Source organism: Lates calcarifer, linkage group LG4 (genome assembly GCF_001640805.2).
Source record: "Lates calcarifer isolate ASB-BC8 linkage group LG4, TLL_Latcal_v3, whole genome shotgun sequence".
Lineage (NCBI taxonomy): Eukaryota > Metazoa > Chordata > Actinopteri > Centropomidae > Lates > Lates calcarifer.
In genome coordinates, this window is record NC_066836.1 from 15,689,661 (window position 1) to 15,716,659 (window position 26,999).

Below are 26,999 nucleotides of genomic sequence, written 5' to 3' on the forward strand. Positions count from 1 at the left end.
AGTGTGTGCAGTCGGCCTGTAGCAGACACACCGTTCAAATATGGTCACTGGCATCCAGGGCATTCCTTCTTCCTGGATAACTGTGGCTATATAAAGATCTCCATACACTACACACACTCACACACACACAGATATACAGCTCTGGCCTATAGCGTGTCAGACATAGTAAATCAGTTAGCAACGAGGCTGCCACAGATAGCTAAATCCATCTCTCACACACTCGGCTGCTAAAAACACGCACACACTCACCAGAGAAGCCGGGCAGGGACAGTGTGTTACTCAACTCGACAGGAATGACCCGGTGACATCATCAAGCAGGACAGCCGTGCTGATATCACTCTGCAGGGACAGGTGAGATCAGCTCGGGGAAATTAGGACGATTCTGTTGTTGACAGGAATCAAGTGCAAAAGTAGACTTCGTAGTGATTCACTGGATAAATAAAGCATGACTAAAAGGCTGGAAGCTGGCTAGCAGTGAATGAGTTATTACACCTCAGTGAACAAAAGTGTTGGATGGAGTAAGCAACATTCAGATGATTTTGATACTCTACTTTGATATTAAATACTGCTGCTTGAAACACAATTCATTTAAAAGGATGGCACTACCGAAGAGATTGCCAAATTCACAGGGGTTCTTCCTCTGGAGGGCATGAACGTGCTCAGAAATCAGCCAGTTACAAAATACAACATCTTGTCTGCAAGCGGACGGTTTAGCCTAAATGTGATGCCAGAGAAGATGAAGAGGTTTATTCTCAACATCCAGATTTAAAAGGGTTTCCTCCTCTGACAACCATGAATATCCACAGCACATTTCTATGTAATCTGATTATTTGCTTTCTTTTGCACAAAGCTGATAATTTGATCCACATGTGGCGCAGGGGCAAAGATCATGTAGTGACCTTAAAGGACGGAGATCATCTGGGGAGCACAGAAGTCTGTGTTGTTACAGCGTACTTCAATCAGATGTAGTGGACCACTGAGAAAATACTTGTGTATCGCCCACTTCTAATCCTCATGTTGCAAAGCAAAAGTGTTCCATTTACGGAAAAACATACATAGAGATGACAACATCCAGGTTTGTTAACTCTTTAAAAGAGAACTTCAGTGATTTAGTCATGATGCAGCAGAGGTGCAGAGATATCTAAACTTTTGTCCCTAGTGTGAGTGAAGCTGGAAAACCCCCTGGATCCTCCTACACTTGCCACAATTCAACCTGATTTAGACCCTCCCTCCCTTTCGAACTCCACAACCACTCTTTGTAACATAGGCTTCCCGTAAAAAAATTAATTAGCCTTGACTCATCTAACTCCAAAGCTGTGCACCATGTAAAATAAGTGCCCCTTTACACAGAAGCCAGTCTTTACTGTGTGTATTAAAGGCATGTATTAGACAAGCCAAACATGTTCTGTCTCTTCCTTCAGTTCAGGAAACAATAATAATAATGGAAATTTAACTTTTTCCTTCAATCAGAGCAATAGCACTGTTAAATTAGCTATTTTTTATTTACAAGGCAGACTACACATACAGTACAGTTACAGGCTGCTCTGGGGGAAGGCAGCCTCACGGCAGTTCTCGACACACACCATCACGTCAAAAGCTCCTGAGATCAAAGGAAAAATGAATGACACTTGTCAAGAACACACTCAAAATCTACACCCACATATACAAAAATAAAATTACACGGACTGAACACAGCTGGGAAGATGACAAGAATTCCCCTCAAAGTATAAGTTGTTTTTAGACTCCATATCCACAATCAGCGCTCCAATATCAAAGGAGTACAGTTTGGTTATACAGCTGACCTCAGAAAAGATCTGAGCGAGCAACTTCATCGTCTAGATTGATTTATATTCTTCAGGAGTTCTCCTCCGGTGCAAAAATAAAAGGCTATAGTATGGTGACAAATTTGAACACTGTTTGCAATACCATTAGGGCTCCAACTAATACTCTGTTAAGTAGTTTTGAAAGTGTCTGTCTGGTTAAGGGACACTGATATTCACCTAAAGGACATCAAATCCTAAGGATTCTCAAAGACTCTGACATACTCATGTAGATTATGAAGTAAATAAGTACTTTCAGATTTCATATTCATCTGTATATATAACAGGGGAAATGTGGAGTCTAGATGTCACTACAGTTTGTGGAGTTTTCTGTCTATGAGTAAGGTTTGCTTTACAGGCATGTACAGTAATATATTGTACTAGGGCTTATCTGGGGTAGCACAACATTACAGGACACTCAGATAGAAATCCACTGTATAGAACGCAAAGCCTATGAAGTTCAGTCATGCAGGATATTGATTCAAGTTCTATACATTACAGTTCTATCTAACAGGTCCCAAACAGTAACAGCTAGTATGGTATAAACCCTCAGTCTGGGGGGGGGGGCTGAGACACAGCGACAAGAGAGCAGCTGAACAGTTTGTTTGTCCAGTAAGAAGAGGCTTTTAATGGCACAGTATAAGTCCTTGATCCATAAAAGTCCACAATAGTGCTTAAGTCACTGACTGTTGTGATTTGCTACTAAACGTCCAAGTTGTGTTGAGTTGTTTTATCCAGGTTATGTGTGTGTTTTTGTTTTATGCTAACGTCACAGAGAAGGCGATGGCGGTGGAAGATTCGGAGCTCATGTCCGCCGAGGCTCCAGCCTGTAGGAGAGCTGTGTCAGCGCCCTCTGGTTGTCAATCACACAGAGCTTCCTGACATAACCCCGTACCTCTGCTTGATTTTTGTTCGGTTGGCATATGTCGGGATCTTAAAAGAGAAAGAGAAAGAACAGGATGAGGAGAAGAAACATTATTAGCCAGATTGTTTACAAAGCCTGCAGACAAATGTAATGAAGGTGCATTGATAAATCACTTACTGAAAGGTTGGCTTCTACAATGCCTCACTTGCCGAATCGTGTTGGCTATAATACGCTGACGAAATAAAGAAATTAAGGTATTAGTCAACCAGGAGACAGGAACACCGTTGAGAGCAGCTAAACTTAAGCTAGACATTTCATCGTGCACAGAAACTCACCATTTTCTCAAAATTGACCATGTTGTCAATAAATGTCTTGTTGCCCTCATGTGTGAATGTCATATCTGTAAAGAAATTAATTAAATTTAATAGTAGCCATGTTCATCCCATTATTAATTCCTATGTGATGCAATGACTGGTATCAATACTCTCCACAGTGAGTCATACCTTTGAGGAGGAGGGGCATGAAGGGGATGATTGGTGGTTCCAGTTTGGTAACAGTGAGTCGGTAGGACCGGTGGTTTCTGGATGGGTCCTGTCGCCATACAAATTATTAGAGTCAGTACCTACTCATACATTTAAAGGTTGGATCACCCCGATAACGAAAACACCAAGCACTACTGATATCAGTTAGTTATTAGTTGTGCTTTTATTCAACCAGGATTTAAGGTGCATCTGAGATTTCTGCCGCCAACCCATAAGAAATAAGAGGCTTCATTGTCACTGTGGTTAAACAATGAAAATTGTATTTGTTGTATTTAGTTTTATTTACAGTTGTAGTTACAGTCCTGATAGAGTGTGCATTAGCAGCACCAGGTAGACAGGCTAGTTTGTTGCTGTCTCCTGCAGTGTGTGTGTGTGTGTGTGTGTGTGTGTGTGTGTGTGATAGGTAGTGTTGGGGGCGTAATAGAGGCAACCCAATACAAAGGTGGTGAATGGAACTGGAGAGTATTGAAAAATGAAAAATCTTTTTAAAAACAGTATCCCTGTTACTCTGAGGTGGCAGCACAAATCTCAGATGAATATCTTCTAACGTTGTCTGCATGGCCAGATACATCAAAGATATAATCAAAAGCTACTTTAAATGTGTTTTAAAAGACTTTGAAATCCATCTCACCATCATGCTCTCAAACTCAGCATAGAACTTCTTAAACTTTGTGGGGAGTTTCTGCCAAAAACAGATAGGAACTCAGTGACAGGAAACATGAATGTAGTGCTTAAGCAACAGGAGAATACAAACAAGGTTTGCTGAAGATATAGACACAGTTTAATTGGTTTTTAGAAGAGGATGTTTACCTCCCACGTTTGGCTCAGTCTGCTGACAGCGGGGTTGCTCATCCCCATAATGATGGCAAAGAACGAATTCAGGTTTTTAAACTCTCGACAGCTACAGACAAATAAACACAAGCAAGAAACAAACTGAATAATCTGAAATCACCCTTTCTTTCTTGCTGTATGTTAAGAAACTTTTCATCTTGAGTACATGTGTACAAATCAACGTGCATAATAAGCGTGTCAGCCACAGGTCCTACTTACTGTGCAGCTATCTTGATGAACTTCTTTAGGAGCTGGACTCTCTTGCTGAGCTGTCCGCAGAGGCAGACTTCGGTGACGACCCACAGCTGAACCTGGTTGAACCTCCGCAGGAACAAGTCCAAATTAGCTGTGGTTCTTCTGAAGCTCTGCCGGCCAAACGTGTGGTAGAGCAGCTCGTGCTGGAGAAAGCAGGGAGGAGGGGGATAAATTAGGAGAAGCGAGTTTCAAGTTAATCCAGTGGACAGGTCCTGCCACCCTGCATCTATCAAGCATTAGTCCTGCAGGGTCTAGAGGAGGCTAGTCCACAGAGGCAGAGGAGGTTGCTCCTCCTCTATTTATGATGCATGATGGAGACCAAAATATATAAGGATATATATAAAGAGTAAATGGTGGAAATAACACATTATAAATTAGTATAATTTACAAAGTATTTTTTCTAGTGACATTCTAGTGAGTCAAGTGAGCTTTACAAGATTCTAAGAAGACAGCAGGCCTTTACTTCTCTCTTGCTCTTGATAGTTGGATGTAACTACAGGCCTCACAACAGCTAGATAATCTCCCGGCATGTAAGTGGAAACCCCTGCTGGAGGTGGAAACTATTTCATATACAGTTTTATAAACGGGGACATCAGATAAATCTGAGATGATTAATGGGAGAGGAAAGAAGAAAAAAATAAATTCTGATTCACAAATCTATTTTCAGTTTTCAGACATTTTCTCTGATCTTTGACTTTTGGTGAAATAATGGATCATTTAAAAAGCTCATTATATATCCATTCTGTAAAATCTCCATCTTTAAAGTAACTAGGAACTAAAGTTGTCAAATAAATATAGCAGGGGAGAAAGTACAATATTTCCCTCTGAAATGCAGTGAAATGGAAGTATAAAGTAGTATAAACTGGAAATACTTGAGTAAAGTACAAGTACCACAAAGTTCTACTGAAATACAGTACTTAAGTTAATGTACTTAGTCACTTTCCACCACTGCGCACAAATGAGTTTCATGCCCATCCAGAGCCTGCAGTGACTGTTTTAAAGACATTTTCTGAGTCATTGTTTTACTAATTAATTTTCCATTGAACATGAGGAAGTAGCCAACTAGTTTAAAATGACATGACACCTTGTTTTTCTTCCTGTGCTCCTCAATTCTTTGAGTCACTGGTATTGTCCAACATCATTATCTGACTGTGACTGTTTTTATTTCAAAATGTAAAATAAGACTCTTCACAACACTGTACACACTTGTAACAGATGGTAGTCTGCCACTGCTGGCCTGAGGTTGTTTTTAGTGTGTGTCTGGCCATGTGCGATACCTCATGTACACAGCTGAAGAGCTCCCAGTCAAACATGGTCATCTGGTAGGCCAGGTCCTTAGAACTCATCAGCTCAAAAGTGGACATGGAGCCTGCAGAGGGGCCCTCCTGGTCTGGAAGAGGAGTCTGAGACATGCAAAGACAGATGCTACTATCAGTTGCTTGTTTTTGATTTGTGGGATCTATGTCCAGTTTAATAAAAGCATATTCCAAGTAAACAGAGGAAACCTTCGTCTCTTACCAGACTGTTGAGCTGGTCTCGAGGACAGGCAAATAATCGCCCATTGATGCTCAAAGTAGAAAACACTGACACGTCATTAGGCTTCAACAATTGTTTTTCTGTAACACAAAGGGGGATAGTTGAGCTGTACCAACCAGATATGTCCCAGCATTAACTTGAAGACACTGGGAACAATAGTCATCAGTCATTTAAGATATATTCATCTACAAGAAGCCACTTAAATGAAGAGAGTCTGTCTGTAGGTAATGTCTCTTTCCCATCTAGAACAACTTCTTACCACTTGCAGAGCTGAGGTGGACCAACAGGAGCTCGTCAGTGGTGCCGAGTTTGTCGGCCACAGCGCTGGTCACTTCTCTTCCCGTTGCAGCCACAGCAACCCGGATAGTTGTGTACGTGTGATCACTGCAGTACACCTTCAATAAGACTGGACACACATTGGAAAATAAATACAGTGATATGGTGTGTGACTACCTCTAGTTTCTAATGATTAAAATGTCAAAGATGAAGGTGCATTTGTTCAGAACAAATAAAACAAGACTAAATGCCTAAAGCCCTACTAGAATCACTTCAGAATGTGATGTGATGGACACAATGACCATCATACTGAAGATTTTGCTTTTCTTAGTCATGGATTTATGAACCCAAATATGGGGGCCTATTCCTTGCAATCCAAGCTGCTCATCCAATGTTTACACCAAAAAGGTTTCTCTCGCTTCCAGCTCTGAGCGCCATAATGTGTGAGTGTTACTGTCTTTCTCATGCTGTGTCTGGTCAGCTGCTGCACATGCACATGGATGGCAGGAAGATCATATCTTCACAGGTGTCTTGCTGAATTTGAACTTTTACATACATTTACTCAGCAAATGTCATGGCAATCTACGTTTTTGTGGTTTTATGTTGTAAAAATATCAATTTGGTTTTGGTGTTATGGTGGCCCTGCAGTAAAAGGTCAGGGGATTACCATAATAGAATAGAACAGAATTTGTCAAATATATGAATAGGAAGTTGAACCTGTTACTAGCAGCACAAACACACTCAGTAACTTACTGTCATCCTGATTCCTAATGGGCTGTTTCTTTTGCAGCCTCTCCTCTCCATTGCTGAACTGTCGTATTAGGGTTTTCTGTTGAATTACATGGGGCAACATGTTAGTATCCACATCACTATGACACAGCTAACATTTTATAACAACAGAGGTCTGGACACACCTTTTTTGATGATTTGGCTTCTTCTGAACTATAAAGAGAATAAAGTGTAAAAAGAAAACATTATGCAATAAATAAATTTGACTGGGGTCAGGACAAAAAAAGGGGAAAGTTTAATGTGCAGCTGAGAAACATACTGTAATTTGACAATTTTCTCCAGGTCAGGAACCAAGTCCTTCAGAGCTCTCAACATCCGAGAGTCATTTGATAAACTTCCATACAACTCCTGGAAGGAGACAGAGAGGAAGAACCATGCTCAGACAATGCACAGGGTCTGTGGAAGTAATTTACTGCATTTGAAAGTTTGCTCATGTTTACCTCCAGGAAAGAGATTGCAGCAGGCTCCTCCTGTAGCAGGTACGTGTGTGTGTTAGCCCAGCGCAGGGCCAGAATGAGGGCCCTCCTCTTACTGTTGAGCGCATACTCCAACCTCTCCTGCTCAGAGCCGGGCGGGGATGCCGCATGGTAGGTGCAAACGAGGTTAAAGATAAATACAAGGACATAGATCTTTTGTTTTTGACACAGTAATCACAAAGACAGACAGTGATATCCAATCTGTCAGCTGCTGATCTGGGGCTCAAAATCTTACGAACACAGTATGAATCTCAACGAATCGTCACAACAGCCAAATCCATATTTTTATTCAGTTTAAATTAAAGTCTTAGGTTCTCGAACAGAAGCGGAGATGGTGTTGTATGAACTTATGTCAGCACAATTCAAGAACATTTTTTATTTGCAAGGTAGTTCCCCCAGCTTATCCAACTGACAACATGACCTGAACTAAATGCCTTACTGAATATAGAACTTGTGGAGAATCTACTGGAAGCCATAATTAATGCTCTTTACTGTACCCTTCTACAGAAACCAAATAAGGGTACTGTTTATTATGTGTTATCATCAGTGCAGCAGCTGTAAAACAAAAGTAGCTGAACACTTGCATTACAATGACTGAGACAATAAGAAAAGACCTTGTCAGCTGGGATTACAACTTGTTACTGTGGTGTGAAGAGGTGAGCAGTCAGTCAGCAGTTCATTAGTGCTGGATGGTCAACTGCTGCTTCAGCGCTTCCATAAGCAGAACTGTAAGCTGCACAGTCCAAGATGTTGTCAGTAGCACTGTTATAGTTTGCAGCAAACAATGGACATGTTGTCAACATAACATACCAGCTTCAAAATCCAAGAAAACTCTAAGGCCAGGCCATTATCATAAAGGCATCTTTGTTGTTGTAAAAAGAGAGAGTCTTGGAGTTTTCCCTGGATTTTGATGTCTCCCATCCAAGGAGCACCTCAAAGAAACTCAATAAGAATCAAGCAGGCACTTCAACCCAAACACGTTTTAATAACATGCTGGCTATTATTATACATTTACCTAAGTGTACCTGATAAGTATCACAGAAAGTATGAATAAAAAAAAAAGAAGTAGTAGTACCATATACCAAGGCAGAGAGAGCAAGAGAAGAGTAAAGGCAGAAAGGATATTGTGCCATGAGTAGAGGGCACAGCTGGCTGTTGGGCATGAAGACACAATGCATGAGGACAAAATCATCCACTGCTGGGTCTAACAGATGAGAAGAAAAATAGAAAGAGAAAGGGAAAGAGGGAAGAGAGTCAGAGGGGAAAGAGAGGAAATAAAGTGCAATAGAATCAAGAGGCTCAAAAGGTTGTGAAAATGAAAATCATCATTAACCCACCTATCCTTCCTTCTTGCATTATAATGCATTTGATATCATATCTCTACTGTCTCTGGTGTGTTAAACTGCTGCATCAGTGTTTTAGGGTTTAATTAAGGAACTGAGTTAAGTGTAAAGATAATCTAAACTCTAAATTTTCCCTAGCTACCTGGTTCACTGTGATGTATGTCCATCCTCATGGTCTCCAGGAAGTGCTCAAGAATCTTCTCCGGCGTTCCTGATATCACAGTGTACCTTAAAAGATGAAAGGATGCAAAATGTTGTGTTTTTTTTTTAAATGTCCGCTTTCACATGAGAGAGATTAGCATTCGCAGGTTTGCTTGTATGTACATTTGTTGGTGCTATGTGTGGATATGTGCACCCAACACACACACGTACTTGATGCTTCCCAGGGTGGAGGCTCGAGGACTCTTTTCTAACACCAGCACAGCTTGTTCATGCTCTTTCAAACGCACTGTGTTGGCTTCCACATCCTGTTTTGAGGAAGAAGACATTATGTTTAAAATGTAATACAACTCATATGCCAGAGGAGGGAGACAAACATCAGTGTAATGCTTCAGAGAGCCAGACTGAATAGATCTATATGTGTTTTTCTTTTCCTTCAGATGGTGTTCAATGGAGTGCCTCTCACTTTTGACTTGTAGATTAAAGACTGTTGACTTGGCAGTGACTTTATGAATATGCATTGCTAATAACTATTTATTTAATGACAATGTGACTGCACTTGTATCTGATCAGACTGATCGGATAAATGTCCAGTTTTTGTCTGCCTACCCTGAGTATCCTGTTGAAGTCTTCCTTGTCAACACGAAGGAAGTGGCAGTTGTCCTCTCTCAGGACTATGGAGGCAGCACGGGGTGAATCTGTAACCAGGGCCAACTTCCCAAAGTCATCTCCCTCATGGAGCGTACACACCACACCCTAAGACACAGAGGCACGCATGATTGCACACATGGACAAAAACATGCCGAGATACAGACAAGCACATACACAAAAACAGTTTACTCGTCATCTTCAACCCTGAGGGAGAATTAGAAAGGAGCAGGAGCAGTCAGGATTGGGATGAATTATGTGTGACTGACTGTGCGTGCAGAGTGCATTTATGTACATAAAATATGTGTGGACACACATGTGCATGTACAGTACATGCGCCTGTACAGCAGTTGCATGGTGTGTATGCGTACAATTCCTTAAGCCTTGTAATCATAGTGATGAGTCACAGTGAGCTGAGCAGAGTTTGCCAAACTCCACTGCTGGTGTTTCCCAGCCTCACAGGGCACATGCAGCTGGCCTGCTCCACACAGACATGATGAGCTTCTCACTTTAATCCAGTACTTACAGATGAGATATCATCAAATGAAGCAGAAGACTGTAACAATGCTCATGTGTCATAGAAAGAAAACATAAGCATGTAGATGAATAAATGCATTCAAGCTCACACACCTTGCCATAGATAACCACATTGACAGAGCCCTTCTGGATGATGTACCATGATGTGCCCTCCTCTCCTTGGTTGAACACTGGAAGATAAATAGTACAAACATGTATTACTCCCACATACATGACTAACACCCTCATTCAGTACACCAGAGGTTTTCAAACTGTGAGGCATGCCTCCCCGGGGGGGTGGAAGATTTGCAAAGGGCGAGATGTGAGAAGTGTGTCATTTAAAAATTCATAGTGCTTCGAGTTATAACTCTGTCAAATCTAAACACAAACACACAAAGTCAGTGTGACTGACAGGATATCATTATCTCCAAAGTCTTTCACAAATAAATGTCTATAAACACACTTAGAAATCATAGAATAAAGATGCTCATTATATCTCTAGGATGTTTGTTTTTAAGGTTCTTACAACATATTAATCCACTGTACAAAGCAGACAGGAAATGCTAACAACTAATAGCAGTCCTGCTTTGGTGCCAGTTTGTCAAAATGTTAACACATCTTTGGAGCATTCCGTGTGTCCTTCTTTGGCAGTACTAAGAAATGCCCGGAATGTCCTATCAACACGACTCTTATATTTCTGCAACAGTGGCACTTCACTATCAATTCATATGCAGATGTTTGGGGATGGAGTACGTGGGAAGTGCTGGGGGAATGCAGTTGTCCCTGCTGCACTCTGTGTACACAAACAAAAATGCGTTCTAGGACAAAATGAAGACTCACACACGGTTCCAGCTTTTGCGTGTGACTCGAAGATCACAACGCTTGCCAGTTCCCTCTTCACCTGCAAACCAGAATACACAGTTTCAAAACTAAAGTCATATTGGATTTAGCTGCACTGCAGAAAATATGTGCGAGAACAGGAAAATGCTTCGATCAGGGATTTTACAGATTATTTAAAGTGCCCTTGGGAGTGCTTACAGTCCATCATGGGGAGTAGTTAAATATTTTTTTTTGCCTCCAAGGATGTATCTTTGCATCACTATGTCTGCTTGTACTGAGTGTTTACAGTGAATAAAGCTTTAAATTACCTTGCTGAATTTTACACATAACCTTCAGTTATTTATTGTATACTTATTGTAAACTATCTTGGAATGACAGAACTATGTTTTGCTCTATGCATGTTCTCAAACTGAATGAAAGTAGTATAGTAGTAATTGCATATAGTAGTTAAAAAGTTAAAGAACTTCATTTAAGCCCTTTGTTTGTAACTCCTGAAATGTGCCTCATGTAATTCACAATACTGTAATAACGTGACTACATTCAGGAGTTGTGCATGTAATATTTATTCTCAGAGAGAAATTCTCTTTAAACAAAAACAAAGACACCTCTGGGGCTGGTACAGATTTAAGATCTCCTCCACATGGTGAATGCTTGTGCAGAGTGTGTGTAAAACTGTGTCCCATTACACGGGTTGGAGGATTGCTGACAGTGACAGCAACTTCTCCCACTAGTCTTAAAAACAAAAATACCATGGCAAGTAGTTCTGGTGTATCAAAAGCTGTCTTGGAAACCTGCACTGTCTCTTTAAAAGAGAAGTGGAGCGTCTGACTCACAGTGTTGGAGAGGTGAGCTAAGGCCTTGATGTGAAGCAGCTCATCATAGATGATCTCTAGGTCATCCCCTGTCCTCTGACCAGGCCTACAGACACACACAGGGGTTAGTCAGAGTGAACTCAGCATGAAGATTTCAGGCACACACTCCACCTCTTGTCACACTACAGCAGAATTACTAATGATACATCCTAATGTTCAAAAAATGTTGTTTTGAAAGTAGTCACTACAAATGATTTGGTCATTATTTCACATGATATTAGTGTATGTTACATAGTGTATATATAGATATATATATATATATATCTATATATACACACACACACAGTGAACTGTAATGTTTTGCCAGTGTGATGTAACTATAATTAATCCACTGACGATTTCCTGAGGATCATGCGCAGCAGTGCGTCAGGGCCAATCTGAGCGAGGAAGAGGATGGTCTCTGGCAGCTCTTCCTCACTCTCCCTCTTCTCCTCCTCGCTAGGCAACGGCGTGTCCTCCTCTTCGTCATCAAGAAAACGGTAGAACAGGTACTTGTCCTGGAAACCCAGCTCCTGGTCCACTGAAGAGCAAACAACCACACACACGGGTCAAAAGACACAAGTATAAAACATCTCAACACACAAACATGGAGAGTTATTTTATTTTTATTTTTTTTAGCTATCAGAGTTGTTTTCCTATCTCAAAGCATCAATCATATCACACATCATCTTTGAAGTGTTTGAATCTGAGATCAAGACTAAATCTATATATATCTAACTATATTTCATGTTCATGCTTTAAAACTTATTGATGTTAAGATTCAAAACACTCTAACTCAGAGTCAACCAGTGCTTTAGTCTAACATTTGTTTCTAAAGTTTAGCTTCCATTTCATACTCTCAGCTGCACAGAATTCTAATTTATCCATCAGACAATATATCAAGGACAACATGAAGAAATTAACTCTTTCTCAGCTGTTTTGCAATAGAGATTAGAGAACTGACTACAGTATGTTATGATGACTACAGTGTATAATATAAGGAAGTGAACTCACTGTGCTTTATGATCAGAGAGCAATAGAGAGACAGCTTAAATTTGAATTACCATGGTTTAGCACCCCTTCCTCTAGTAGTGCCTGCCACATCCCAACAGCATGGGACCGTGTGAGCACACATGCACTCTGCAGCACCAGCCAATCAACCAGCTCTGTCCCTACACAGCATTGTCTGCAATACACACAAAAACACATTGTAAATTCACAGTAAAATAGTAAATGCAGAGACATTAAAAACAGACTGTGTATTTTGATCAACCCAGAAATGTGTCCAAAGACGCTGCATGGTTAGAATAAATCCATACAAATACACACATGTTCCTACCTGTATGTCTTGAGGTGGTACTTCCTGTCTCGAATCATGTGTGGAGCTCTGGACAGAATGGCGTTGCGGAGAACCTTCCCTGCTCTCTGCAGCTTCTCTGAAGGAATCTACCGAACACCAGAGAGGCATAGTGAACTGGTGTTAATTGTAATCCAAGAGGCAAACTTGCAATTAGGGATGGTAATATTCACAGATTCACATCTGTGAGGCAGTACGCTGAATGTCAAATCGCACCACATCACATTCACAGTAGTAGTTGCTTCATATGCATCTTTAATGTACAAGATTATTGACAACACATTGAGAAGTGTATCACACAGGCCTCAGTGATGAAGTCACACATTCCACCTTGCAATAGTTTTGCTTACTCCAACCATTCCAAAACCAACATTTAGTAGAAAACAAAAATGCCACATTATCAGTTGATCCTGGGGGAAACCTCAGTTAAATATTTACAATGTAGACTGAGTAGAGTAATGGCACAGTAAGTACCCAAATAAGTTAATATTATCAAGTTTCACAACAAATTCTAGGGAAAAATGTGGGGAAAATGTCAGTAAACCCCACAATAAAATTAATAATGTTGATCAATAACCTTGATTTCCCTGCAAGCGGTGTCTGTGAATGAGTGCACTGCAGATTGGGGTTAATCCTCGTATCATGCAGTGCAGCACTCATACAAGTAAAACTGCATCAAAACACAGCACATACAAGCAAAGAGATCCTATACAGATCACACCTGCATCTCAGACAGAGAGGAAAATGGTAGATGTGTATACACACGCGCGCGCACACACACACATACACACAAACACACTACTGCTGTTGAAAACAACAAAGAAAGGCATGCTAATTGGGCAGATGGGATCTTTCTTCTATGTGCATGCATTAGCTAGCATTAGCATAACTACAGAGGATCACAGCTGTGAGTCATCACTTGTCTCTGCACAGAACACACACACATCTCTAAGATCCATTCTGGCATTCTGGTTCATTCACAAACATGAAAGTATGCAGCGGTGCTCGATTTTATGACACTTTAGTGTGGTTCACCAGGATCTCACTACGCAGAATGCAGTTTCTGTTACTTCAGTGAAAGAACCAAGTACCTTTTGAGATCAAATATTAACTACAGCACACATTAAAATTACTCATCTACTGGCCAGCTCCATGAGACTAAGACCACACAGATATTCTGACACAGGCATAGAGGAGTCCAAGACAACCTGAGTCTGCCTGGCCGCAGTATATTGGCTGATATTTTCATGCTTTGTGTGTCATGAGGAGATGGGGCACAGTTCTCTGAAATGTGTTGGCAGAGTGTATATAAAGGATCAAGTTGCCATGTAGAACCTTTCTTACTTCCTATACAAATCCAAGACAGAGCTTTAGGTCCAAACTGTGAGTTGGAGCGAGTGTTTACCTTGTTGTGAGCTTTGTTCGCAGAGTCAGAGTTTATGTTGTCTTTGTCTGCGAGTCCTGAGGGGGGGAAAAAAAACTGTCATCAGGGTGGTCGATTTGAAGATTTTCTACAGGATGCAGATACCTCACATTCATGAAACATATCAAAACACAACCTATTCATTGTGTAGCTTCGATGCTAAATGCTAAAACATGCAGGAGGCATGCTCTACTGCACAATTAGAACACTTTAGGATGACAATAATAGAAAGAACAAAATAAAGTTCTCCTTCTTCCTTTTCAAGTCATAATACTTATTAAACTGCATTATACTTAGCTTTTCTGAGATTTTTCTGAAACATTTACAGTTTTTCTTTCATTCTAGTGTGTGTGGGGTGTGGGTGTGTGTGTGTGTGTGTGTACTCACTGTCATTGTTGGATCCACTCTCCATCGCTCCATAAGGAGGGGCCAACAGTCCAGCGAGGCTCTGACGGTACTTCTACAAGGTAAAACACACACACACATATCAGAGTTAGCATCAGTCTTGAAAACACCTCTACTATTATGATGCATCATTTATCACATTGCCTCATCTATTAAACATCAAACTAATTTCAACACACACAGAAATAGTGTTACTTTGAAACACACACACACACACACACACACTGCAAGTGCCCCTCAAAACAAAGCCCTTTGTACAACCAAGATCATTTACATGCAGAACAACTAACATTATATAACTCTCTCTCTCTCACACACACACACTCACAGCAGCATTCAAACCAGGGTTAATGAGAACAGCCTAAGCTGCTAAACGTGTACAGATGCTGTTCTTACAGCTGTTAAAAACAATACACTGTGTTTGCATTTCTATAGCAGAGACACTGAAATACACACAGCAGGTAATTATGAGCCTGAATGTGCCACTGCTCCTCTGCAAGGTCATTACCGAGCAACCCGTGCCTTCTGAGGGCTGCCAGGAACACATACACACACACACACAGAGTGAGAGAGAGAGCCAGACACTGAGAGCATCTGTTTGACCTAAAGAAACAAACACCACTTCTCTGTTTAACCATGAGGACAATCAAATTATCAACTGGATCCCAATATTAAAGCCAAACATTACAAAACAATCTCTGGGAGTTTGGATTTCATTTCAACAACAAAAAACAAATAACATGAAAAATGACAGTGAGAGACTATTTTGTCCACATACACACTACAGTCCACACAGAGGTACAGTCAGACTCACCTGAGGTAACACACTCAGCTGCCTAATGCTGGAGGGATTGAAACCCCTGAGAGCTGCCCTCTGCTCCTTTACAACTCATACACATGCCTCCGGGTAGCATCCTGCTCAAAACAAGCTGCTCTCTTCCTTTCTTTCTCTCTCTCTCTCTCTCTCTCTCTCTTCCTCTCACACAGTCGCCTCAGTGTCTCTCTCTGTCTCCAACTCCCCTCTCTCACTGTGATCGAGCCAAAAACCAAACCACTTTCCCTCCTCACAGGTTACCACGGTGATCTCAGGTCTCTGTATGACTGAGCTACTCTAGTGGAGAGGGGGAGAGGGAGGGAGAGAGAGCAGCCAGAGGAGGGGAAGAAAGGAGTTGTGATGGTGAGGATGGAGAGGGAGGGAGCGAGGAAAGGAAGGAGGCTGGCAAAAGACACAACATGGCTGATAAAGGGGAGAGGAAGTGGGCAAGAGAAATGTGGAGCTCAGTGAAAGGGGAAGAGGAGTAAATAAGGAAAGAGAAAGAAGGACTCACAATGACAGCTATGGTCCAGCATCATGCAACTGTGAGGGGCTTGATAGATCGACTGTATGTTTACACATATCTGTCAGGAACAACAAGCTGTTTTACATTTACACCCTGTTTATTCATCTCACTCTCACTTGGTGTTAGAATTATGAAGCAGCGCTTTTTTCTTTCATCCTTTCATCAAACACATGACTGCATTCATCTTGTAGCTTTCTAGTCCTCACCACACACAAGCGCATTGCACACAAATTAGCCAATGCACTCACGCACACAAACACACAAACATAAAACACAAAGATCCTTTTACTATGAGCTGAATAAGATTCAAAAGAGGACAACCTCGGGCTATGTTTTCTGCTTTATGTCTACTGTCCTAAAATAGATGGCAGAGAGAGGGACTGAGTGCACTTAGTTGACAAACAAAACACTACAAGCCCAATAATAAGACAGCACACATGCTTTAATAACCAATAATTGTCTTATCTCATTTTTATATTTTTTCCTGTGGCATAAAATTGAGATATCACATCTCCCTTAACCCAATTTCTCGCCATCTAGTAAAAATAATACTGAAGAGGGTCATTATTTGGTTCATAAATCACAGTGAATAGATAAACAGGTTTTGTACTGACACTGAGAGCAGTGAAGCTGTCAAAGCAGTATTTATTTTTAGGGTACTCTGACAGAGAGGGTTTGTAAACAGGAAAACAAAACCACCTGTCATACAAATTTTTGATCAATAACAAAAATGTTGTTTAAAATACTGTTATGTTTGTCACATCTTATGCTACCATAATTATCAACAAGTTCGTAACATGTTTAATACATGTATAACAAATGGAACTAAAACTTTTATTATGTGCTTTGAAATTGGTGATGTGCTTAAGTTAATAAAGGTCTTTGAGGTGACTTTTTAAATATTATATTATATTATTACAATGAGTATAAAAGCAAACTAACACATGTGACAAACTAACACAAAAACTAAATCAGTTAGTCTAAAGCAGTATTAGTATTAGACTAAAACAAAACAGAACCTTTTGGATTTGACAATGTAAAATAAGAGACAATGCAGACACAAGTCTTTGGGGGCGGACTGTGAAGCCACAGGAAACTGACCCACTGCTTTGCCAAGACCTCCTCTCAGAGTAGGACCCAGTGAATGGAGAGGGTAACCTCAACAAGGAGGCCCACAGAGAGGCAGTTACTACAGTGCCAACTCCCAAAGACGGTGCCAGTGCCCTGGCCAAAGCCATGGAACTGAGTGCCTATTTATTCTACCAGGAGTTCTGTATGAGACAGCATCTGTTTGCAATGTCTGATCTGTATGATCTTTACATGTTTAAGCACAAAAGGTGAGATGAGTGCTGTCTGTCTGAATTGTTTTTGCATTTTCATTTGATTAAAATCTACTTAAAGTTAATCTCATTAATAATCACCAGTTTCCTACTGTGTAAAAAAAAAAGAAAGGCGTTTCTAAAGTGTGGGCGCTAGTTATGACACATCCTCTTGAAATTAATTTTAGCAGAAAATGTGGTTTCATTTCTTTGAAAAATCTGATTCTTTTGACTTGTCATAGCAGGAAAGGCATGGGTGTAAATAATAATAATTACTTGAACGCAAAGCTCATGTTATTTATTACGCCTGTGCTGTACTGTCCTGTAGTAACCTGTCATGAAAAGAGAGTTTGACAACATTTTTTACTAAGACAACCCAAAATATAAATAGATTTATTTAAACAGAGGAAGTTATCTACACCAGCTTATTGACACTTAAGATCGTCTTAGGATACTGTCTAACCTGTTTTTGTTACCATTTCAACACAATAAAAAAATATCAATCCATAGATACCTGGGAGACCAAGGGGAAAATAAATATCTGCAATTACCATATTTAGATTCTGCTATTTCACTGCCTGCACTAAAAAGTATTACACATATGCAGCACTTGGTGCATTGTCTCTTGTACTGTTGCTGCTCTAAGTCACATGAGGCTCTGGAAACAATAAAAACCCAGTGCTACGTACAAAAACGCAGGCATGTATCATACAATCTCCTCTCTCTCTCTGTCTCTGTACTTTAAATGACTTATTTTTGAGTGTCATCTGATGTGTGTATCTAACAGGTGGAACGAAAGGCACTGTTACAGCAGACAGCCCTCTTGTGGTTAAAGGCACAATTACAATATAAGTCTCAAAAAGGAAGCTATTTCCCAAATGGAAACCTTTTGGTACGCTACCAAGACCAAGAGTTCATGCTGAATCATGAAGTTCCAGCTCGTCCCCACAGCTACAAACAGCTTCTTAACACTCTCTCTCTCTCTCTCTCTCCGTCTCTCACCTCCCAGAGGCTCTTGAACTCCCTCTGTTCGATGCGGAGGAGCTCGCTGGTCTCTCTGCTGACAATGGTAGCGTGGCGTGGTGTGTTATCCAGGATGGACTCCCCGAACGCTGTCCCGATCCCCAGTGTACAGATAGTGACTGCATCCTGCACACAACATATTTGTTTTAGCTGCTACTGTCATAGAGGAGTAATAGTCAGTTTTAATGGTGCCGTTTTGTCATGGTGTAGTGAGACGCTACACACAGACTATACAGCAGTAATTAAAAGCAATATGTCTAAGGTTTTATGAGCATGGACAGACATGGAGAGCAGACAGATTAATATATGGTAATTAATTCAAATAAATTCAAATATGAGAGACTAGTAAACAGTCTCATGCAAGGAAAATATCTCTAGGTGGTGGATATAATTGGACTGGCTGGAGACAAGTAAATACACATTCACATACACACACCAACATGCACATACCCACGCTGTCCAGTGATTTAGACAAATACTCTGCATGCTATGGAAACCTTTTCAGCTGTCCAAACTGACATTTCAAATATAGCCACAGAAACTAGGCCACCAACGGCACTTTAGGGCTACATACATGAAAAGGACATTTCACAATGGAGGGGCTCCTTATCTCTGCCTTTCACTGAGGAACAAATCCTCTCTCTCCCGTCTCCCACGTGTCAGTCTTCTCCTCTGTATGTACAGTATAACCCTATTTCCACACTCATGCATAAAGGGTATAAAGTGTAGCGGGTAGCACAATTCTCAATGGACTTGTTTTCTGTGCCACGGCAGCTTTGCTCTGGCATATTTAAGCAGGGAGACACAAGCTAATGTAGTAGAACAATGTGAGTATTGAAGAGAGTTCGTGCAGGACCAGCTCTCTAACATGAGGAGCACTTGTAGAGCAGCCTGGATCTTGACTGGTGGTTATGATAGAAATAGCACGAGAGGGAATGGGAAAATGGCAGCCATAAAAAAAAATACTGAATGCATCAGTGGTGTCTATGATTCAAGATTCAATTCATTACTCATTCATTCATTCATTCATTCGTGATTCAAATAATTTACAGGGAAAAGGGACAAAACAGACTCACAGCAGGGAAAGTGAGCATGTTATTACGTGTGTGGCTCTGGTCTGATTTGACCTGATGTTACCTGGTGGTTGGCTGTTTCTGACACTTTGACATCCAGGGAACCAGAGAGAACAGCATACCAGCTGGTGCCTATGTCTCCCTGTCGAAACACTGCGAACAGCAGAGCAACATGTTAAAATAAGTTTGGTACAGTATAGACTACATGTATTACTCATATTACCAGAATGATTTACTCATAAAAACTCATACATCAGCATTCCTGGGTTTCAAACCCAAAATGTTGCTTTTTGACACTTGCTCTCCTCTAAGTTGACATGATAGTCTGTCATGTCAACTCATACGTGTGGGCTGTGATACAGACAGGGGCATGAACATGTATGTGTAGAAGTGACCAAGTGTATATTTTCGGGCATTTATTTCCCAATTAAATTGGGAAAAATACATAAATAAATAAAAATTTTTAGTTACAGATGGTCCAAATGTGAGTGTTAATGTCGTGTGCGCTGATGTTGCACTGAGAACTATTTTGTAAGGAATGGTAGAAACTGCATTATGATTTAAAAAAAACCTTTTCATTTTCTATCCTTAATAGAAAGGCAAAGAAATGCCTATAAAAAAAACAGTACTTTTAGAGGATTAAAGCTGAAACTATTAGTAAATTAATTATTATATAGATTAGCAAATTAACAATAATCAATGATCAAATAACTGATTTAATTTATCAAGGCAAAATTCAAGATATCTACTGACTCCTGCTTCTTGAATGTGAGTATTTGCTGCCTCTCTCTCTTTTATACTTCAGTGGGTGTCACTGAGAATCTCTTTGTTTTGGAAAATTCAGAGAAATTATCATGAGTCATGAGTCATTTTCTGATGATTTATAGATTAAACTATTAATCAAAAAAAAAAAAAAAACTCATACTGCAGGATAATGAAATAATCATTAGCTGCAGCCCTTAAAAGATGTCTTAAGGACAGTGGTCCTCTGTGAAAACACTGATATTCTATGGTGCTAAAATCACATTTGCATACTTTGTGTGCACACGTGAATTAAAATGATCACAGCATTCTGCGTTCCTATGCATCAGACTTCAAACAGTCTTAAGAAGACTGTGAAGGTCTTCTGCAGCGTGACTGTCACACAGTATGAGTATAATCGTATGGTAGAATTCTGTATATCTTGCTTTACTGTGCTTTACTATAGAGAGCCAATCTCTGCAAAAGAGCATTATTTTATAATCCATATGTTTGTGCATTTGTGTGCATGTGTGTGAACGTACACGTGATGCCTTTCTCCAGGCATTCATAGAAGGCACAGGCACAGATCTGCAGAAGAAGCGGAGACGGGAACCTCTGAAAGGCTTTGACCTCTCTCAGTCTGGTCAGAATAATGTCCACATCCTCTCCGGAGCGTTCCGAGGGCCTGTTCAGAGAAGACCCTCCATTAGATCTTTCATTAGGTGTTAAATAAGCATATTAACGATGTTGCAAAATGATTAACTGCATGATGTAACTTGCTCACTATGATGGATTATCCATCTAAAGCAAGTCTCCATCTGCCTGAAGGGTAAGAAATCAATCAAAGACCTACAGTGAGCTTTGGGAAGTGGTTAGCAGTGATGTTAAATATTTGCAATTACCAGTTAATGGACTACAACATGAAAAATCAGTGACATTGTCCTGTACGTTAAAAGACAGCAGTGTTGTTTTAGTCTGTGTGTGCGTGCCTGCTGCCTCATTGTTCGGCCTGGTGTCTTAGCGATAACAGTGGAGAGCTGCAGGCGTTACCTCTCTCAGCTCAGACCCCCCACAGGGTGTTGATGTAAGATCTCATTTGTACTGCTGCTATTTCTAATACGCTTAAATCTGAGCACATACATGCACACACACACACACACACACACACACACACACACACAACCACGTCACTGTTGGACATCTACACGAGCGCACAAACACGAGAACACACAGAAGTTTGAACTGAGAGCTTAAACATTCTGCTCTGCAATGTGGTGGTGAAAAACTACAGAGCCAAGTCTCAGAGTAACACACGCTGCAGTTAGCCCCATTCATTCACTTATTTTCCCTTTGCTAGTGACTCATCCTCGCACGTGTGTGTGTGTGTGCGTGTGTGTGTGTGTGTGTGCGTACATACAGAATAGCTAATGCACCGTGGGCTTCGTCCCTCACAAATGGGGAGGCTTGTCTATCCCCTCTCCTCCTTCAGCTCCTTCCTTTTCCCTCGCTCCCAGCTCTCTCTCTCTTCTTTGTCTGGCTCCACTAAACATTTCTCTAATCTCCATCCATTTTTCTCCTCTCCTCTCTCAAGGCTTGCCCGTTCCTCTCAGGAACACGAGAGGCAGGATTGAAAAGAACAAACGACGCCTCCTCTTTTCTGAGCCACCTATTTTCTCCTCTCCGCTACTGGCACAAACCACGTTTCCCTCCATCCATTAAGTCCCACGACGAACACGCCCCTCACATACTATCGTCCTATTATCATCCCTTTATTTCTGCTTTGTAAGCTCATAGGCAGCGATGACTCCATCTTTACCCACGCGCACATGTACATACAGTGATTAACACACATATATTTGTGTCCCCGAGCAGTGGATTGTCCTCAGCAGCTGGGATGGCTCTCCCAGATAAACACAGACTACGCCTAAAGGGCTGAACTGCACAACACATCTTCTGGTCCCACAACATCTGCCACGAGCTCAGGGCAATTACAGACAAGTCTTTTCTTTCTCTCTCTGTCTTTTTCTCTCTTTTTTTTTTGGTCTCTGACTCATCCTCCCATCATCCACCTACTGTCTGCATATTGGCCCTCGGTGCTCCAACAGAGCATCATATTCCAGTGTAGGCTGGCTTAATGGTTTAGACAGGTGGACTCCCACACACTGCAATAGGCAGAGACAGGGAGGTTAACTCAGCGGAGTTGAATGGGTTATACCAACATCACCCTTCACCTATGCGTCTGCAGTGAAACCGTTAAAGCCGCGTTGTCCTGTTCTTTTTCGTTCGTTGTCCCGTGCCTGCTCGCTCCCTGCCTGTCCAGATGAATCTGCCTCACCTGCTGGTGTGCGACGAATGTGACCCGAGAGCTATTTCACCTTATCTCACTCTCCCTCCCTCTGTCTCCCTGTTCTCTCCTCCTTGACTTCTCCTTCCTCAGCCTCCCCCCTCCCCACTGTCCATGTCAGCAGAGATCTCAGCTTTCAACCACAAATTATGGCTAAACACACACACACACACACACACAGAGGATTTACAAATCGACCAGCATGACACACTGAGGAGAAAATTGAGAGACACCAGAAGGTTCTGCAGATTGTTTTTAGGAAACATCCATCTGGAAAAATTCAGTGTTTCCAGACAAATAAATCATAGGTTGATTTGTGGAAGCCATACAAAATGTCAGACAGCCTCAAAGCAAACAGATTTCCCGAGTTGGCAGATGAATACGTTACTGTAGCAGAGACTACTCTTGAATTGTATGCACACAGCTCTTTCAGCACCCATCTGTATCACCACTAACAACCTGAGATCCTGTTAGAAACACTGAATATTAATCACCATAGACAGCTCAGTCTACAATTTACTCATTTAAAAATTTGTTTTCAACTTGCTCATCCAGCTTTGACATATTTGCAAATTAAACTACATATTCTATGTGGGAGACAACAGGCTCAACTTGGAGGATTTTTTTCTCATGCTAATTGGACTTACTGTTTACTGTGTTATTTGAAAATGTGTGAACTGCCAACAATGCTGTGCAATGCTTCTATTTTCCAGCTGTAAAGGGACATCAAACCTCAGCTGGCATCTGGGTCGGTGCTGTGCGTGTTGACTGGACCGTCTATTACCTGCCTGGGGCTACACTGAACAAAACAAATCAGATCTTATCTCACATGCTTCACACTCACTGGCAATAAATGTCTTCGGACAGATATATTAGAGACGGTCGTATCTTAACCTCTGTCTTTCTTTCGCCTTACTCCCCTCTCCTGCCCCCACCTCTCACTCCTCACTTGTTCACATCAACAGTTACAGTGGATGAAAGCTCCCAAACACACACACACACACACACACACACACACACACACACACTGCTGGATATTGATTGAATAAGAAGTGCATAGCTGAGGAGCACTCAGTGCTCTACAATAAGATCCTGCACTATCTACTCTTTTGACCTAGCCTGCCCATACAAACACTGGGGGTGTAACCATTCTGAAAACGAGACCGGAACCACGATATAAACATCCACAATCTCATGTGATGATATCGGAAGATGGAACCACAACACTACAGCCATCTGTTTGAATCTGTTTCATCCTAAAAAAACATTTCAGATCATACCCCTCTCACAATCATTTTACATTATATTTTACAGAGTAAGAATAAGAACAAATCAGACTAACTACACCTGAAGAAATTAGAAGACTGAACAACTGGTGAACCAACATAAAATGAATCAGCCAAAGTTTTTATTTTAATTAATTCATAAAGAGAAAATGCCCAAAGGTCTTTTATAATAGCAAATTAAATATCCTTGGGTTTTGAGCTGTTGGATATAAAAAAAGCAATCTGAAGCTCATTCCTGATATATTATAGGCTACACACTTAATTGAGAAAACAAATGGCAGACTAATCAAATATGAAAATATAACTGCACTCTGTAGATTCATATCATGCACTAAATTTTATTACAGGTGAGGATGAGAGGACAAGATGGTAGCTTCAGGTTGCCAATGGTAACGTGAGGATGTGTCATAGTGAGGTGTGGGTGTGTGAGCTGTGGGGTGCATGTCTTATATATCATTGTTTTATTATTCTCTCTCTCTCTTAGGTGTAAGATGTATCATCTACTCGACTACAATAATCAGTGCATAGATGCCCTTTCACCTTGTTTATTTATTTAAGCCCTCTCCCCTGGATACTGTGTATTTTGACACAATATGCTGACAGCAAATGACCTTTATGTCAACTGGACAGGAACAATATGGACTTAAAGGTTTTCTAAAAACTAGTTAAACCTTAGAACAGCTTCTGAAATGAGGATAGGAGTTGTAAATAAACATAATGTAAATGGGCTGCTCAGATATTCTGACCTGTTCAGTCAGACAGATACAGCCTCACATGCAGCATTGTGGCACAAATGGGGAAAAAACAATGGGATGACCTGCCTCTAATTCTTATCTTCAGTAAAATCACGAACACATACGACCCAGTAGTGTTTTTAAAATGTAAAGCTATCTGATTTAAGCAGACAGACATTAACCATGTGCGTCTAATCAGCCATCTCTCACAGCCCATGCAGTGCAGAGACATCCCAGTGAACCTCGAAGCCACCAACGCCTTTCTGACCAAGGAGATACAAAAACAGGAATTAAAAAAAGAGGGTGTTTATTGTTATGCACCGCAGCATTTACCATCACTGGACGAAGGGTATATATTCACTGATAATGACAGTAACCTATAATATATGCTACAAACAAGGCGTATCTCGCTATTCTTGCACGCGCGCGCACACACACACACACACACACACACACACACACACACTGCACACGCAGCGATCGCCGGTTCCGATTAATCACGTTGACGCGGATGAATGAAATGAAATGAAATGAGGGGGTCGCCGTGCGTGGATGCGCGGCGTGGAAGTGTATTGTGGAGCGGATTCACCCACCTTTTATCCAGGCAGCAGATCCACTCCGCGGACGGAGACGAATTGGGGGACGTCTGCACCGCGACCATCTTCCCCGGTCGTGTGTGATGCTACCGGAGGAAGGCTTCCCGGTTGTCGGTGGTCGTTAATGAATGTGAGCTCCGACTGCGCCCCCTCCCCGCCCCTCTGCCTTGAGCTGCCTCACACAACTACAGGCGGCTGCTGCTGCTGCTGCTGCTGGCTTCATCAAAGCATACAGATGACTTGTGTCAGTCTTGTGTCAACGGCAGACCAAACACTGCAGTACATGCATGTTACTCACTTTGGACAACTCATTAGGAAATAATATAATAACACGTCCGTTGTAGTGTACCTTTAAGAAATATCATTGTTACTATTTGACATAATGCTGTTGGCCTATTGTGTCCAGCAATAGCCATGTGTTAGGCAAGTGACAAAATCACATATAAAAGCATGTTTTTTACTTCAACACTTCAGTATTGATGTGACAGTATTTTGAGGATGCCACTATGGGTGCTTTCTAAACATATTGATCAGTACTGGGGAGGTCTCCTACCAGCCAGACCTGAAATGGAAAGCATCCAGGAGGTATAGCCAAACCAGAGACACTGGGGCAGACCCAGAATATACTAGAGAGATGATATATCTCATCGGGCCTGGGTATACCCCTCAGGAAAAAGCCGGAAAACAAAAACATTGCCGGGGAGAGGGACGTCTGAACTGCTTCGCTTAACCTGCTGCCACTGCGACCTGAGCCCGGATAAGCGGAAAAAAGTGGATGGACGGATGGATGGAGCATACATGGGTAGGAGAGGGTGGGGAAAAGGTGACCCAAGTGCTCCTGGTCAGCCTGAAACACCATCTGATGAGCTCAGGTGGTGTTGTTGTTGTATCTTAGACAAGACATTCTGATGTGTCATCATCATCACAGGTACAAATAATTATAAATCAGTGATGAATTCCATTTAGCTGCTTCAGTATCATGGTGTTGATATGCTGACTCACTGTCATACATTCACAGCTCAATGACTTGAGTACAACAGAGCCACTCTCAATGTTATTAGTAACATCAGCCTTTCCTGCTGTGGCAAGACAAAATGTCTGCAGTAAAAAAGGATGGTGGATGAACTTTGACCTCAAATATGGTCAGCAATGTATATTTGGGGTCAAAGTTCAATTTCAAAAGGGATGCTGCAACCTCTGTTGAAAACAACAACCTTGCTCTTTAAAGTTGCACTTCACAGCATCTTTTTTCTCCCATTCACTGCGATCCACCCCACAGAGATGCCTCTCTGATCCAGAACCAAAAGACATGCGATCTCCTATCATAATATATATTGATACACAACCCAGTGCTGAATCATAATGATATATGGGATTTGGTTAGACCAAAATGTTGTGATGAAACAGTAGAAAAGCAGCCAAATCTGTTCTTTGTCAGTATATAAAGCTGGCCATATAAGGCAACAAGCCGTACACAAGCTGTATGACATGTTGCTTTGATGTAAGCCAAATAAAGATTCAGCTGCTGAGGCCTTGAAGGACGACTCCTGTGAGATGGTGTATGAACAGCAAAAAAAGCAGCATTAGTTTCACTTGTTTTGTTTCAAGTGA

At 41.2% G+C, this 26,999-nt stretch overlaps 1 protein-coding gene across 2 annotated transcripts; it reads right to left on the bottom strand.

Moving 5' to 3' along the window:
• Window positions 1-1,483: 1,483 nt before the first annotated feature.
• LOC108883636 (rap guanine nucleotide exchange factor 4) lies at window positions 1,484-25,593 on the bottom strand. Of its 2 annotated transcripts, XM_018677005.2 has the most exons (30): window positions 25,386-25,589; window positions 20,971-21,113; window positions 19,752-19,840; window positions 18,594-18,740; window positions 14,915-14,987; window positions 14,510-14,565; window positions 13,087-13,193; window positions 12,812-12,933; window positions 12,105-12,288; window positions 11,730-11,814; window positions 10,897-10,957; window positions 10,171-10,247; window positions 9,502-9,648; window positions 9,106-9,200; window positions 8,876-8,961; window positions 8,516-8,594; window positions 7,355-7,505; window positions 7,174-7,262; window positions 7,040-7,067; window positions 6,879-6,954; window positions 6,109-6,255; window positions 5,832-5,929; window positions 5,591-5,716; window positions 4,278-4,456; window positions 4,038-4,128; window positions 3,859-3,909; window positions 3,189-3,276; window positions 3,021-3,085; window positions 2,863-2,917; window positions 1,484-2,753 (listed from the first exon to the last, which is right to left on the bottom strand). In XM_018677005.2, exons 1-30 carry the CDS (start codon window positions 25,451-25,453, stop codon window positions 2,626-2,628), a joined length of 2,991 nt encoding a protein of 996 aa, XP_018532521.1. In that variant the 5' UTR covers window positions 25,454-25,589; the 3' UTR covers window positions 1,484-2,625. The 2 variants fall into 2 exon arrangements, 1 of the variants encoding a protein (XP_018532521.1); XR_007813045.1 differs by lacking the exons at window positions 1,484-2,753; window positions 2,863-2,917; window positions 3,021-3,085; ... (8 more) ...; window positions 7,040-7,067; window positions 8,516-8,594 and having other exon boundaries at window positions 7,355-7,471; window positions 25,386-25,593.
• Between the last annotated feature and the right edge of the window lie 1,406 nt (window positions 25,594-26,999).